At 40.3% G+C, this 14,672-nt stretch overlaps 1 protein-coding gene across 3 annotated transcripts in view; it reads right to left on the reverse strand.

Moving 5' to 3' along the window:
- Nucleotides 1-4,027: 4,027 nt before the first annotated feature.
- The window catches only part of AMOT (angiomotin), a 100,057-nt gene continuing 89,412 nt past the window's right edge, over nt 4,028-14,672 (reverse strand). For all 3 annotated transcript variants that reach the window (XM_075007468.1, XM_075007469.1, XM_075007467.1), the window contains 4 exons: nt 14,443-14,565; nt 13,501-13,733; nt 12,746-12,970; nt 4,028-11,813 (listed from right to left, as the gene is read on the reverse strand). In XM_075007468.1, coding sequence (XP_074863569.1) covers nt 11,713-11,813; nt 12,746-12,970; nt 13,501-13,733; nt 14,443-14,565 — 682 coding nt within the window. In that variant the 3' untranslated portion in view covers nt 4,028-11,712. The remainder of the gene's footprint in view (nt 11,814-12,745; nt 12,971-13,500; nt 13,734-14,442; nt 14,566-14,672) is intronic.

Consider the following 14,672-nt stretch of genomic DNA (forward strand, 5'->3'; position numbering starts at 1 on the left):
AGTCAGAGACAGGTCACAGGCAATAAATGAAAATTCACAGAAGCCTGTGACCATTCCTTGACTTTTACTAAAACTACTTTTGGGTGGGAGGTGGTGGTGGGGGAGCGGGGGAAAAACAGCACTGCTGGGGATTGCAGCTACTCTTCCAGCCAGGCTGCTGCTCCTGTGGCAGTGGCTGACCTCAGTTACTCCAGCCCCAGGGGGTCTGACCCAACCCCAGCCACTGCTCTAGTGGGCCAGGAAACCAGCCTGGTGCTGGCCCCTGGGCAGCTGTTCGGGTGGCCCCAGGGCTAGCTGCCAGTCAGCTGTTCCAGTACTGCTGCTCAAGCCCTGACCCAAAGTCACAGAGATACTATAAAGTCACAAAATTCATGGCCCCCATAAGAGAATCACATCCTGAATACTACTGATCGAAATATTAGCTCAATCCACAAATGAGACACCACCAGTGTAATTTTTGCAAAGGTTACTCTACAAACTATGCAGAATGTTAACGAAAAACAACTAGAGCAACAGAAGGAAGTTGACATTTTTATAGTTGCTGCAGCTGCATGTTATTCAGTGCACTGTGAATACTGCTACACCACACATGCAAGTTTTATCTTCAGTGATAAGGCATTATATATTATTTATGGGAATATGCTTATGAATATAAAAGCTTGTAATCTAAATCTGATTATCCTCTTTGCATGCACATATCATTTCTGTATCTGAAATTGGGAATAATGATTGTAGATTTATTATCAATGCATTCATTTTGGGAAAAGTGTATTACCAGCCCATCTGATACCATTATGAAAAAGCCAGACACAGAACTAATGGTCCATTCGCCAGAAAAAATGGGCTCCAACTTCCTGAGAAGGTGTGGGTGAGCTGGTGAAGCATGGATACAGGGCCTTGCAAAGATATGTGACCATGTCACCTGATGCTGAGATCAACCTTGGAATGCTATATGTTTCCACATAAGCAGAGGTAATTGTTTAGACTGTACACAAAGGATTTCTGCCTTATGAAAAACAAAGTTAAACATAGGGAATGAGGAAATCTTGTTCATCAGTTCTTCCTGGCTATCCCACCCAAGATGGCTACTGCAAATGTCTCAGGCTGAACTGAGGGAAGGATTGGGCCCAGGCTGAAAAGCTTTTCAGTCTGTGAAAGCTGCTTATTAGAACATTAGCCATTACATGTAACTAGCTTCTTTGGTGTATTAAGCTTAGCTTGCATGTTCTGTTTTATTTTGCTTAGTAATTTTTGTTCTGTGCACTATCTTTTATAACCATTTAAATCCTACTTTTTACACTTAATACACCCACTTTTGTTTATTAATAAACCCTGTAAATAATTGTTATCCGGGTGGGCAAAGAGTCTATGCCTCTTTCTCTTTATATTGAAAAAGAGGGTGAATTTCATGATCTTACACTGTACAGATCACTACAAGTTGAACTTCTATAATCCAGCACTCCCTTGTCCAGCAATATTTATAATCCAGCTGGACACTTTTCATGGGTGTGGCCAAGCTTCCCATGGTCCCATAAAGTTTGTTTGCAGCCACCACTCCTGGCTCTTAGTGTTCTGTGCTGTTATTTAGCTGTAATTCACCCCTAAATACCTTCTAAGAGCCTGGCAAGCAGTGGAAGTGTTGGAAATGTGCTAGAAAATATTGACCTCCCATTGTCCGGTCAATTCTCTCATCCGGCACCAGTCAGATCCCGAAGGGGCTGGATGAGAGATGTTCAACCTGTATTTAGGGTTCAGGTCTCCGAGGAACTGTGTATTTGCGGGACATAGGTATCTCACTGTGCTGGCTTCAGTTAAGGCAGCAATGGGTAACCAAAAATAGGGGTTGGGCCACATGAGCAGCCCTTCTTCACCTCAGTGGGGCTGCAGCAATGTGCAACTCCCTGCCTGTGGCCCCTGGCTGCCTTTCAGCTCCATGTGCCTCTCACACACTGGGGCACTTGAGCCCCATACTTCCTCTTCCCTCCCATCATTTTCAAGTGGCACAAATCAGGTGACTTGCATTCTGTTTTACCCCCTGCCCCACGCAAGCTGGAATGCTACAAACCAGCTGTTCCAACTCTGGGAAGGGAGCAGGGAGGATTGACAAATCAGTGGATTCAGGATGCTCTGAAAGTATTGGCAGGAAAGGGGAGGAGTAGGAAGTGTGTGTCCTGATGCGTGAGAGGCACATGGTGTAGGAGGGGCAGATAGGGTCTGTGGGCCTAAGGTGGAGCCTCTGTGGGCTGCAGCTTGCCCACCACTGAGTTAAGACCAGCAGCTTGGGCGCATGACCTGAACCTTGTGTCTGTGTTGCAGCAGGCTAGCATGTTTAACTCAGTAAGAATGCGTGCCCAAGCTGTCAGGGAAGACAGGCTCACTGAGGTCTCAGCACATTGCCAGTCCTGACCCATCACACCTTACTCCCACACAATGGAAAGTAATGACTGCCAATGCTACATTTGGGTGACAATGACACTGAATGTATGAAGAGCTTCTCTCTCTAGGTAGTGGCTTGATCTATAATCAAGGAAATCAAATGGTGTATTAATCTTGTATCAGTGGCATTTCAGTGTTGTCAAAGGCCTCTGTTTGAGCAGCAGAAAATCTCTGAGCCAACTAAGATATGAATGTTCAATGGTACTAATAATAACCCTGTTGAATGGAGCACAAACATGGCCATTAAAAGCAGCTGACAAGACGAAGCTAATCCATTTTCAGTGTCAAAAGTTACAGAAAAGATTCTTCATATCTGCTAGTTTGATTCTGCCATGAACAAGAGAATACTTAAGACAATCCCTGCAAGGTTGCAGCCTGCACCAGCCGGGAACAAGATGAGTGTTACAGTGGAGTCATGTCCAGCATGTAAAAGGTGGCAAGCTTTTGCAGAATATTTACAGAGCTGAGACTGAAGAAAGTATATAGCATAAAGCCAATCATAAATGAGGTGGGAATTTTGAGGGAGTTAAGATGCCTAAATCTTTCCATATTGACTTCTTCCAAAGGAAGATTTGCAAAGGACCGTTCAAGGTGGAAATCTATTCTACATACAATTGATGTTGAGGCAACATCATAGCAATGCGACTGCTGCTGTGTTAGAAAGGAACAAGCAAATGTTATCCATGAAAGCCCAAAGCTTTCAGAATTCTTAGGGATACTCATGTTGTTAGTGGAAAGGGCAGTCAATTAATGCACTCATCAGAAGATGCACACTTCTTAGCATGAATTCCCTAGAGCTATGGGAACAGATTACACCTGTTACAAACTCAAAACTTTCAAACTGATTGAGCGAAACTGATCTGAGCTTCACACAACTCTTCCTGAGCCAGGGAGAGAACTTATGGTTTAGAGACTCCCAGCAACAAAGGACTTGCAAAAATGGAAGAGGGCAGCATGTTGAGACCATTACATGGTGTGTACAGATGGCTTTCTTTCCCTGACGTTGATATCAATGTAAGGTTTTAGGCACCTTGAAATGAAGAAAAAAACCAAACAAACAAACAAAAAAACCCCCACAATTTAGGGTGAAGAAGGACACACAACCCATTTGTATTTGTCTTTATCTCCCCGTGGCTTGTCCTTGCATAATTCCAGTGGTTGTCTGTAGGAGGGTGACTGAGCATGAAGTGATATACCCCATCCTCACTCTTCTTCTGTGCACTTATTTCTGAACATTTTAAGCTTCAATTCAATAAAAAAATCAAGCTCCAGGTACACAGAATTAAAAGCAAGAACTTCCGAAATGAGAAGCAAAGTGATGCAATGCGACCCAGCATTCTGTACTCAAGAGTCTATGGGGATGGATGCACAAGAACTTATGTAGGACAGTCCAACAACATAGGATAAAATCTCATCAATACTCCCCTCCCTGAGGAGCTTCTTTAATAACAAATAATATTTCATGTTTTGGCAAATTTCTGTCACGCGTCTTTGTTGTACTCCTTCTGACACACACAGGAGAAAGGAGTAAAAAATCGTCCAGAAGAAAAAGACACAACTAAAAAATACCATAGACTAAGTTTTATTTTCTAGCCCCTGAGCATGGCAACAGAAAAGAAAAAAGTGCAAAAATAGACCTTCTGTTATAAAACAACTCATTGTAAAAGATACTGGGGAAAGAAAACAGTTACTTTGCCTAAGAAATGTTCCAAACTATCACTGATGAACTCCTCAGCTTTTACTGAAATATACACAAATAAATGTAGCCTTTTTTTTTTTTTTTTTTAAAAAAAAGGGCAAATTATTACAGACTGATGAAAAACACTAGTCCTCAGTTTAGACATTAGTGTTCATCAATTTTTCCCAAAACTACAAAAGACTGCATCATTCACAGACACACACAGGCCCCTTTAAGAGGCCTTTAACACCACACCCCCCAGAAGAGCAATCAGCACTTTTAGCCACCCTCCTGTTTTATATAGTGCTAGGAAGTCTATTCCAGTGTTACAGGATTTATTTTTACATGAAAGATGCTCAGATTCTCTATTACATAGTGAAGGGATGTGGGGAGCATTCACGTGCCTATGTGACTCAAACTACACTGGTATTTTGCATACTTCTGCTGTTGTTTTAAAGTATCTGTTAAAATATAATAAAACAGGTAGTAGAGTATGATTATGCTTGACGTTGCTTTACTTCAGTTAAACCCTGGAAACATATGAACAGTGGAAAGCAATAACAACCCTTTAAGAATATTGTCACATATTCACTAGCTGATGAGTTCTATGGGGCTGTATCAAAGTTCCCACTAATTTTTTCCATCTGTGTGTGAAATAAATTTTGTGATGTGCACTGTGGTATGTATGGATGTGCACCACCAACAGAAACATGCTGCCAGCTGGGAGTACTGTTGGCACTCTCCCAATAAGCTGGACAGCACCTGAATCTCTCCTGGTTGGCTGCCCAAATGCTCAGCTTACAGGGAACACTGGATGTACATTAGCCATCCATTAGTGTTTTGTAGTCAAGTGGAGCCTCTTTTACTGTAAGGGGAGGTACATATATGCCAAGGAAACAACAGACCCTACATTTTTCCAGTAACACTCTGCAATGACGTGGCTTTATTTTTCCATTTAAAGATCCAGCCATTAAAAAAAAACCTGACTAACAAATTAAATTAGAATTTGTTTTTAACTTAAAGCCAAATACTTGGCACATCAAAAATGAAATAGCCAGGAAAAAAGAAACTCACATCAAACATTTACCTTTAAAATGTTTTTCTAAAGTAGGAACTGTGCAGCCAGGCTAAAACACATGTGGACAGCCATATTGTAAGGCTTGCTGCTTAAAGGTGTGCTAAAACAGGTCTGTCAAATACACTTGCTAAGTGGGTACAAACCAAATCACTGCAAGGACAACAGGGAGCCAGACTTACCTCTGCAACTGCCTTTTTCCAATACGCAGCGTAGACAGTCTTTCAATGTTATTCTCAGAGGGCGTTGGATAAGGTTCCTGAACTTTTATGACATTTGGCTACATCAACCTGGAGTAGCCAAACTGTATTATAAACTGGGCTTTACACTGTGTTTAAATGGTGTTTAAGAGGCCAGCTGCAAACGCACTACAGTTGCACTGCAGAAAAGTTAACCATACAGAAAGCCTCTGATGTTGCCCATGGATTACACAGCTAAACAAGACAAATGAGCTCACAAGCAAGGGATATAGACAGATCTACCCTTCATTAAAACATCTACCATGCCATGAGCAATTGTTTCAATTTAATGCTGCCTCCCAGATTTGAGACCTAGTATTATTTAAGAAACTACTGGCAGCCCATGAAGATTAGAAATATCAATCTCTTCTTCTTAAGATTAACAGTGAAAATCCTCTGAAACTCACCCACTCATGTATCTGATGAAGCGGGTCTTTGCCCATGAAAGCTTATGCTCCAAAATATCTGTTAGTCTATAAGGTGCCACAGGACTTCTTGTTAATGAAAAATACTAACACCTGCTGAGATCTACTCACCTTCAGATGACGAGCATTCTTTACCTTCCAATGCAAAACAGTAGGGTGGGGGTGGTTGAAGAGGAGGCAGAAAAGAAATGGAAATATTCAACTCACAGCACAAGTAAATGAACAAGCTTTACAACAGCAGCTTAAAAGGACAAGTTTTCTGAGAGTAATTTATGATTTTGGTTGTGCAACATCAGACACTAGAAAATTATCACATTTTCAAACAACAGGCCCTTCTCCAATTAAGCTAGTAAAAATTGAAGGACCCCAAATCATTAGGGCTAGTCAAAATGTTCCAAATTTAAATTTTTCAGTGATGCGCAAGGAAGAAAGAAAGGGGATGAAATTTTTGTTAGACACTTGTCACAAAAATTTGATCCTGTTTTTCTAACATGCTATATAATTGTCTGGAAAAAAAAAAATCACATTTTACATTTTTGACCAAAAAAATTTGAAATAAAAAAGGGATACATTTTTCCTAACAATTGAAAAAATGCTTTCCCATGTTTCAATCACACTTTTAAAAATCTGAGCCCAAGAGCTGGATTTTCCTCTCAGACAGATTACACAGTGGTGCAAACTTCATTTACTTCAGTAAAACAACTTCTCATTTACACCTGTGCAAGTAAGATCAGAATCAGGTTCCAAAGTGGCAGAGCAAATTGGAATGAGTGGTAATGCCCTTTTGGCAGACAGAAAACATTGGTGTTAATTAAAAACAAAAAAACCACAAACCTATCAGAAAAATACATTTCAAAACACAGGATCCACAGTTCAAAACTCATTGAAGATATTTTATGGCTAACTACAGACATGATAATACAGACTTTACAAAAGATTTAGTGCATTTTTACCCTTAAAAAAAAAAAATTAAAATTTCCACATTCTTCAAAGATTTTAGGGCCATTTCAACAATGAAGTTATAAAACAATTTATTCCCCAATTATGAAATCAACTTGATAGTTTATAAAAATGGAAAAAAAAAATCCACACAATTTAGTTTAATATAATTTTATATAGAAAAAAGACCATCTCTGCATACATTGTCTAAGGTTGTTAAATAGCAAACTTATCATATTCCCATTCTTGGTCTGATATTTTGGACCCTAACGATAAGCAGCACGTTGGTCAGGTTCTTTTGGCTCTTCCCCGTAGGTCACAACTCCAGGGAAAGGAAAACCAAGGAAGTATAAAATGGTAACCCATCTAACAATTGCTATTCTATAAATGGAGAACTAGAGGACTGGAATCCTCACGAACACCTTTCAGAATCACTGAACTCCATGAGAGTTTTACCAGTAACTCTACAGAGAGGCAAACTTCTAAAGGTTCTGACGAGCATCAAGTTGACCTCTGGTTATTAAGCAGAACTCATGACAAGTTGCCCAAGAACACTCGCTCAGTTTATTTCAACACTTCTGTTTCTGGTCCCAGCCAGAAAGCGGAGGTGACTGAAAACTTATTTAAACATTCAGAATTCTTAAAGAAAAAATTTTTTTCTAATTCTTAAAAAACCCCAAAAGGCTTTGCTTGAGTTAGGAGAAGGAAAGGCCTGTTATTTTAATCTCAGCACCTTAGCTCAGCACCTCTTTTACATTTACACAAAAGTGCAAACAAGATGGGTTTTGATGCTTTCCGGAAAGCCTAAGAAATATTACTAGAAATCAAAAAACTAAAACCACCCTAGAGTAAGACATTTTGGTGGGGGGGGGGGAGGACCATTTTCTTCAAAAATACAGTAGTACAATTATATTTACGGTCTTTTTACATTCTAGACATAAAATTGCTAGCTTTTAAAAATGTTCCTATATGAATACATAACAAGATAACCACAGGCACATTTGACATGGTATGGAGAACTATAACAACTCCTTTGCTAGTGCTCACCAATCCTAATAGGTATTGAAGTACAAAGGCCCAAAACTGTCTGTCCATACCAAATGAGCCACTGACACCATTGAAATAACCAGATAAATTACAGTCTCTTTGGTGGCTGCTAGTAACAGGATTCACCGGACAGATGTCTAGAGAGACTACTGCAATGCAGAATTTGAGTGATCTGCATGGGAGCATGCAGTGTTCTTGACAATTTTTGGGTGAATCCCGCAAACAGGCATGGAGAGCTCCTAGGAAAATCCACTAACTCATTTTATCAACAAACATCTGTTTCATGGGAGCCATTTAAGACACTAACAACATGGGGCCAGATTTCAACAAATTGTCTAGCAACAAAAGGCTCCACCTCCTGGTACTCCACCTTCTGGGCCACCAAACTGAAGGGAGTTCCCCCATACAAAGCATTTATGGGACTGGAAATCTGTGAGCATTTAAAAGGGAAAGAGAAAGAGATAAAAATGTATTCCTGTTCCGCTCTACAAGAGGAATAAGAGAGTTTCCTTATAAAAGCTGCAACTCTGTTTCTAATACCCGAGTTTAAGACAAACTCTTAGTCTAAAATTTGGTTTGATATTTATGTTCATGGCAATTATTTTGAATTGAGATCTTACTTCAGTAGAAAGCCGTCTACAGAGAGAAAGGGACCAGGTGTGCAGTTTGACTTCTCTAAGTAGCTTCTGTTTGAAAAGAAAACTGAAAAATCTGTACAGAGAAAGATTGAAAGCTATATTACACGTCTCCTCCAAAGAAAGCAGACTGTTCAGATTCACATCAGGATCACTCAGGGATGGCTTAGGGGCAAAGCCCACATCCCTGATAGCTCCGAGTTTGTCAGCCAAGCAAGAGGATCTCAGATCCCAGCTCACACAAAAATAATAAACCTTTTTCTAAAGGGCTGACAGTAATAATATCATATGACATCAATGCTAGAAAACAGGGAAGCAGACAAATTAACTAAAGCAGTATACAAAATTGTGGGAAATGTTTCCTTCCAAACTCATTCACATTTGCACAGAACTGTCAGAGCTGCCGTGTAGTACTCAAGTTTGGCATCAGGGGAGATCTCTAGCCTCTATTCCCAGAAGACCACTGCTATGCAACTTTTGTATGTCAGTTGTAAAGCTTAACCCTCTATTTCTTTTCTTTATTAAAATACTTACAGTTCAATTATATTACAAGGAATGAACAGAGAGAACAATCAACCAGTGTTGACTGTTCCATCCTACTGCTCAGCGTACATGGACCCAGGCAAATTGGACTTTAGCTAATCAGACATATGTGCATATCTGATCCATGTATTTTAGTACCTATGCTGGTCAATTGAGTTAGAAGAGACTAACAGATACAGGAAGTAACATTCCTTACTTGCCTGTAAGTAGCACTCAAGAAGGTACAGTCTTTGCAGATTTTGAAAGACTAACAAAATGACTTGCACTTCTTACACTGAATCTCTCTCACAGCTATACTTTCAATCTCCCGAGCAGTTTGCTGTATTAAACCCAACCCACAAAACTGAACACTCCTGTGGCAGTAAAATAGAAATTGTCACCTAATGCTTCCAACGACTACGAAGAAGGGAGAGGACTCATTAGAATTATCCAGGGCAGGCATTACTTATTGTAGTGGGATAAAATTAAATGAAAAGGAAATTAGCTAGTTTTAATAGCCTGAGCTATGAAGCTGGGAAAGAGTATCCTCAGAAGAAGAGGTAAAACATTTGCCTGGACAAAATATAACAGAATGATCTTTAGGGAACAATTTTGCACTGGCCAAAAGGAAAGAGCAGGACCAACATAGAAGAGATGGGCCAACTCTGAAAGCAGAGCTCTGAATTATCCCAGTGTACATGTCCAGTTTAAGTTGATTCAGGCTGTTAATGAAAAGGGTCAGTGGCAAAGTCAGGGTGTTTGCACCAGCGTCACCTCTTACCAACACACATGATCATCTCTAACTATTATGGTTCCAAGACTTCTCAATGATTAAAATGAGCAAGCAGCAAACCCACAAGGACCAAGAGGATCTGTCTTTGAGGAGCAGAGCACGATCCAGCACCTGAACAATCACTTCAAGTAAAATATAATCCCACTCTGAGCTGATATTTAGGCATTATGGTGTTATCTTTGGGACACACAAACACACACAAAAAAAAATCAAGAAAGGTATCTGAGACCTATTAATAGAGGACACCTTTCTGTGTTTTCTTTTCCTGTGTAAAATCCAGGCTCCTTCCACTGAGCTGTTAAGACCATTTACTTTGGTCCTTTTAAATGCCATTCATCCAGAGGCTAGAAAGCATAGTATCAATAGGTGACAGCGTTGCACCTTCCTTATGGCCATTGCAAATTCTGAGCCCAATGCACTAAGCTGCCACATGTTCTCCACCCAGTGGGAGTTAAGGGTACTAGTCCCATTGCAGGATAAGGCTTTGGTGCTTTAAAATGAAGCTCCACAGCAGCCTCACTGTATGACAAGGTTTGGCTACTACAATGCTGAGTGGAACTTTGGGATCAGCTGAGATGCTTTAAGAGCACCATCAAGTAGAGACATAACATTTAAGTATACAAAGAGCTTTTTAAAACAAACTATTTTCATATTTAAAAAAAAAAATCCCTCACAACAAACCTTCCCAAGAAACTGAAACTGATGATGAATAAATGTAAAACTTACTCCCCCAAAATACTTTAAACCACAGAAATGCTGCTCTCTGCAGTAAGAAGAGGGAAATATTTTAGAAGCACAAAGAATTTGCCACTTGAAGGTTTTCAAAATAACAAACTGTACTCTTTATCTTCTGTAAGTTACTAACTTGGACACTTTGCTATAAGAAAGACAATTTGTTATCTTATAGATTGTGGGGCATACAAACAGAGAACTGGAATAGAGGGAAATACGCCAAAAATAATTCTCAATCAAGTTCTAATATTCAGCTATTACAGGGCTCCACACCTACAGCATTGGAAATTCAGAGTAATTCCACTGACGACAGTGGAATTACCATGGTGAAAGAACAACGTTATTGAGATCAGGATTAGGCCCACAATTTCTTCATATTTATTAACTTAAAACCAAAATGTAATATATTATTTATATTCTACTGTATAAATTACTCAAAATTATACATGTATAAAGGTACTGGAGATTCTCTGGCACTGCTGAAAATGGCAAACATGACCTTAATCTCTGGAGCTATTAAAAACATCGTGATGTGGAGCGTACAAAAAGTGCATGAGCACATTGGAAAAACTGCAACCTTTCCTGCCACAGGATTTGGGTTATCTATGATGATTTCTTACTACTGAGGGCAATAGAGAGGAAAAAGTTTCCTTGATCGTCTCTTAAGTTTTACAAAGCTACTCAGAATACCTGTACTCTGGAGCCCTTGGTGACATTCAGAACAATGTGCCACTATCTAGTTCTGATGTGACATGGTCACTGTGCAACATAGTACTAAATAAATCTGCAGAGTCATTAAACCCATCGTGGCAGTGTTCAAACAAATTTAACTAACTGCTGTGAAAGTAAGTACTACTAAAAAAAATATAAGGTTTTAAAAATACTGCAATTAAAAACAGAATTTAGTGCACTTAAGACCTTGGTTTTATCCAGACATTACCAGATCCAGTATTTAAGAACAAGCTTGGGGAGGAAGGGGGAGGGAGGGAAGAGAATGACTTTCAAAGAACAAGTATTTTATAATTTAGAACAAATTATAAATTAACCTGTCCACATTTTGAGACATCATATACAAAAGCAAAAAACTGAGTGTTCCTTTATTACTCAGCTACCATATTTTTTCCCCAATAAAATGTCTTTTTGAAAAAAATGCTTGCTATTGTGTCCCAGTTTTGATACAAACACAGCCTTTCAGATGAGGTATTCCACCATTTCTGCATCAGTGAGGTCCTGCCCCAAGCTGTGAACAGGAGGTTTTCTTTCCAGAGTGCTGGAGTGGAAAACTGGCCCATCTATTTCAAGAGGAGGAAACAAAACAGAAAGAATCAAGCTATAACTCCAGTTGCCAACTACAGCTACAGTGGGAATACAACTGGAATGAAGGCATTTCCTGTTTATTCATAATGGCAGCTTGTAATCATGGCCAAAAGACTGACAGCAGCTCTTTAAACTTAAAAATTCAGATTCTCTCTCTCTCTCTCTCTCTCATAGTTATGCAATGATGTATAAATCTGCAATGACTGCACTAAAACCAGTATAGTCACTCTGGCATTACTCCAACATAATGGAAATCAAAATCCATCCCTTTGGCAATAACCTTTTACCAAAGGGCCGGATCTACATAGCATTCCTCTCGAGAGAGAGAAAGGAATAGAAGTGAGGGAATTTGACATTGCAAATGAAGTGCTGATTTACAAATCTAGTGCTTCATTTGCATAATCTTGTGTAAACACATTGTTGGGAGAGATTTTGGCAAAAAACAAACAGCCATGTAGACAGAGTTCTGCTGGGGAAAGCCCCCTTTTTCAACAGGAATCTTATGCCTCATTTTTTTCAGGGATAAGGGTTCAGTTGAAAAAAGGGTTTTTTTCCTGACAGAACCCCTTCTACGCAGTTGCTTGTTTTTCACCAAAATCTCTCCCAACAACACGATCGCACAAGATTAACACAAATGAAATGCTAGATTTGTAAATCAGCCTTCATTTGCAATGTCAAATTCCCTCATTAGCATTTCTCTCTTGTGAGAGGAATGCCATGTAGCAAGTCCTTGGCCATGTCTGAGACCCAGCTTTTACTGTGATAATCAGCTAACTCATATCATCCTACCACCAACTAAACCTGTAGACTGGCTACCAGAAAAGGCTCTGCATGACTAGTGTCCTGCGAGACAAATTACACTGACTTTATATCACTGCTCTACCGGAGACTTTTTGGGTCTAGTTACCTGTTTTATCTGAATTGTAGGGAACACTGGTAGTAGGGAGTCGACCCGTTACAAGGGCCACAGCAGAGGAAGCAGCTTTATTTTGTTCACTTCCCCTGTCTGTCTGAGTGCTGCAGTCTCGGCTGCCTGTTTTGGAGTGTGCAGAAAGCAGTGGGGTGGAGGGAAGCACCGGCGAGGGAGTTGAAGGAATGGATTCCGAGCGATATTCTGGACCCAGCAAAACACCTTTGTGAAGAGAAAGAGAAGCGGATTTTAGAGCACTTGCATATAAGGAGCCTTTTAGGACTAGTTTCACCTAGTTTCCAAAAAGGATAGTGTTGTTTTGCACTTCTCTAGCTCCTTTCAACTGCCAATCTCAAAGTGTTTTACCATAGACTGCATTATTCCTATTTTACAGACAGGGAAGGTGAGGCACATGTTTCATCTCCCAGGTCCTACCTCCAAACACTAGACAATGCTGCTTTCTCTCGATGACTCCTGTGTAGTCCTGCTCACCCTGAAGACAACTGCAAAAAATTCCCATTTACTGCAATGGGAGCAGGCTTAGGGATCCATCCTTCCACAGAAAAACTTACAATTTGGACTAAATTATACTGCCTTTTCTCCAAATAAAGGCTGTTGACATATCTCTTTGTGGCACACCTAGTGCCATCGGTCAGTACATCATCTTTTCATTGCTCACACTTCCCCAAGTGCTTTTAGACCATGCTCCCTTAACGCAGTTAGCAGTGCTGCTGTTAGGGATGAGCTGTTACCTAAACTGCCCTTCCAGCTTTTGTCCTCCCTCTTCTCCTCCAATATGGGTGTGCTGCTCAGTGTTGAAGAGTGGGACAGCAGGCCTGATCCAGCATTAGAGATTGACATCAGGGACTTAGCTGGTCTCATTGAAGAGAGCTGCTCCGTCTTACTGGTCTCTTTGCGGGAGCGCTGCTGGAGGACTTTAATCATGGCATCCTTTTCAATGATCTGAGCATGGAGAGTCTTTATCCTGAGAAGATAACAAAAAGTAGTACAGAATCATCAGACTGATGATTCGAAGTCCACTGTGCTCTTGTAACTAGCTTTTCCTTTCCAGCCATTCAGGCAATTAGTGCAGCTCTTTGTTAAAGAGAATGCAACTGAGCTAACTGACTAGAATAATGTGTGATTAGTAGCCCGTTGAGGCATAGGGCCAGATCACGTGTAAGATTTTGTACACTTCAGAGATCTTCACTGAACTGCCCACCTCCAGCTACTGGAAACACCCAACTTCAGAGACAGTTTGAGATCCATGGTCAGAAGGCAAAGGGATGAGGAAGGATCAGTGCTCTTCAGCTAACCCACACTTTGCCAGACACCAAGATAAATACTCCTATGGAACATCTCTGTTAAGACATGATCCAAATTTTTTCTAAGCATGGTGTTAGAAGCATGTGTCTGTATGAAGGTGAGGAAGAAGAGCACATAAAATGTGGACAGGATACTAAAAAATATAAATACATTCAAGAGTCTGAGGGCAGCATTTTTCTTCTGAATCCAACTGTATCAAGTGATAGAAAATGCAGTGGTTTTAGTCAACCAAGTGACCACAACCTGCTCTCTATTTCATTGGTATAACTCAGGCAACACCTGACAGGATGATTCCCAGTAGTCTGCCCCATCCATCAACTTCAAATTACAAATCTAAAGAAACTGTCTGAGAATGAACTGCATTTTACCTGCCCTCCATATCAAGACACCGCCTATTGGCCAGCAGGATTTCCTCCTCTTCCTTCTGAATGCGAGCTTCCAAGGAGGTGTCATAGCTAGCATTAGGAGAGTGGCTGATCACAGTTGTGTCCCTGAGAATAAGCAGTACAGAAAATAAAGAACCATACAATTCACTGTCCTGTTTCCAACTGCAAACAATGATCTTACAAAACCATTAGTAAAGCTATCCACCTCTTTG

The sequence above is a fragment of the Carettochelys insculpta genome, chromosome 13, assembly GCF_033958435.1.
Source record: "Carettochelys insculpta isolate YL-2023 chromosome 13, ASM3395843v1, whole genome shotgun sequence".
In the NCBI taxonomy this organism is placed as follows: domain Eukaryota; kingdom Metazoa; phylum Chordata; order Testudines; family Carettochelyidae; genus Carettochelys; species Carettochelys insculpta.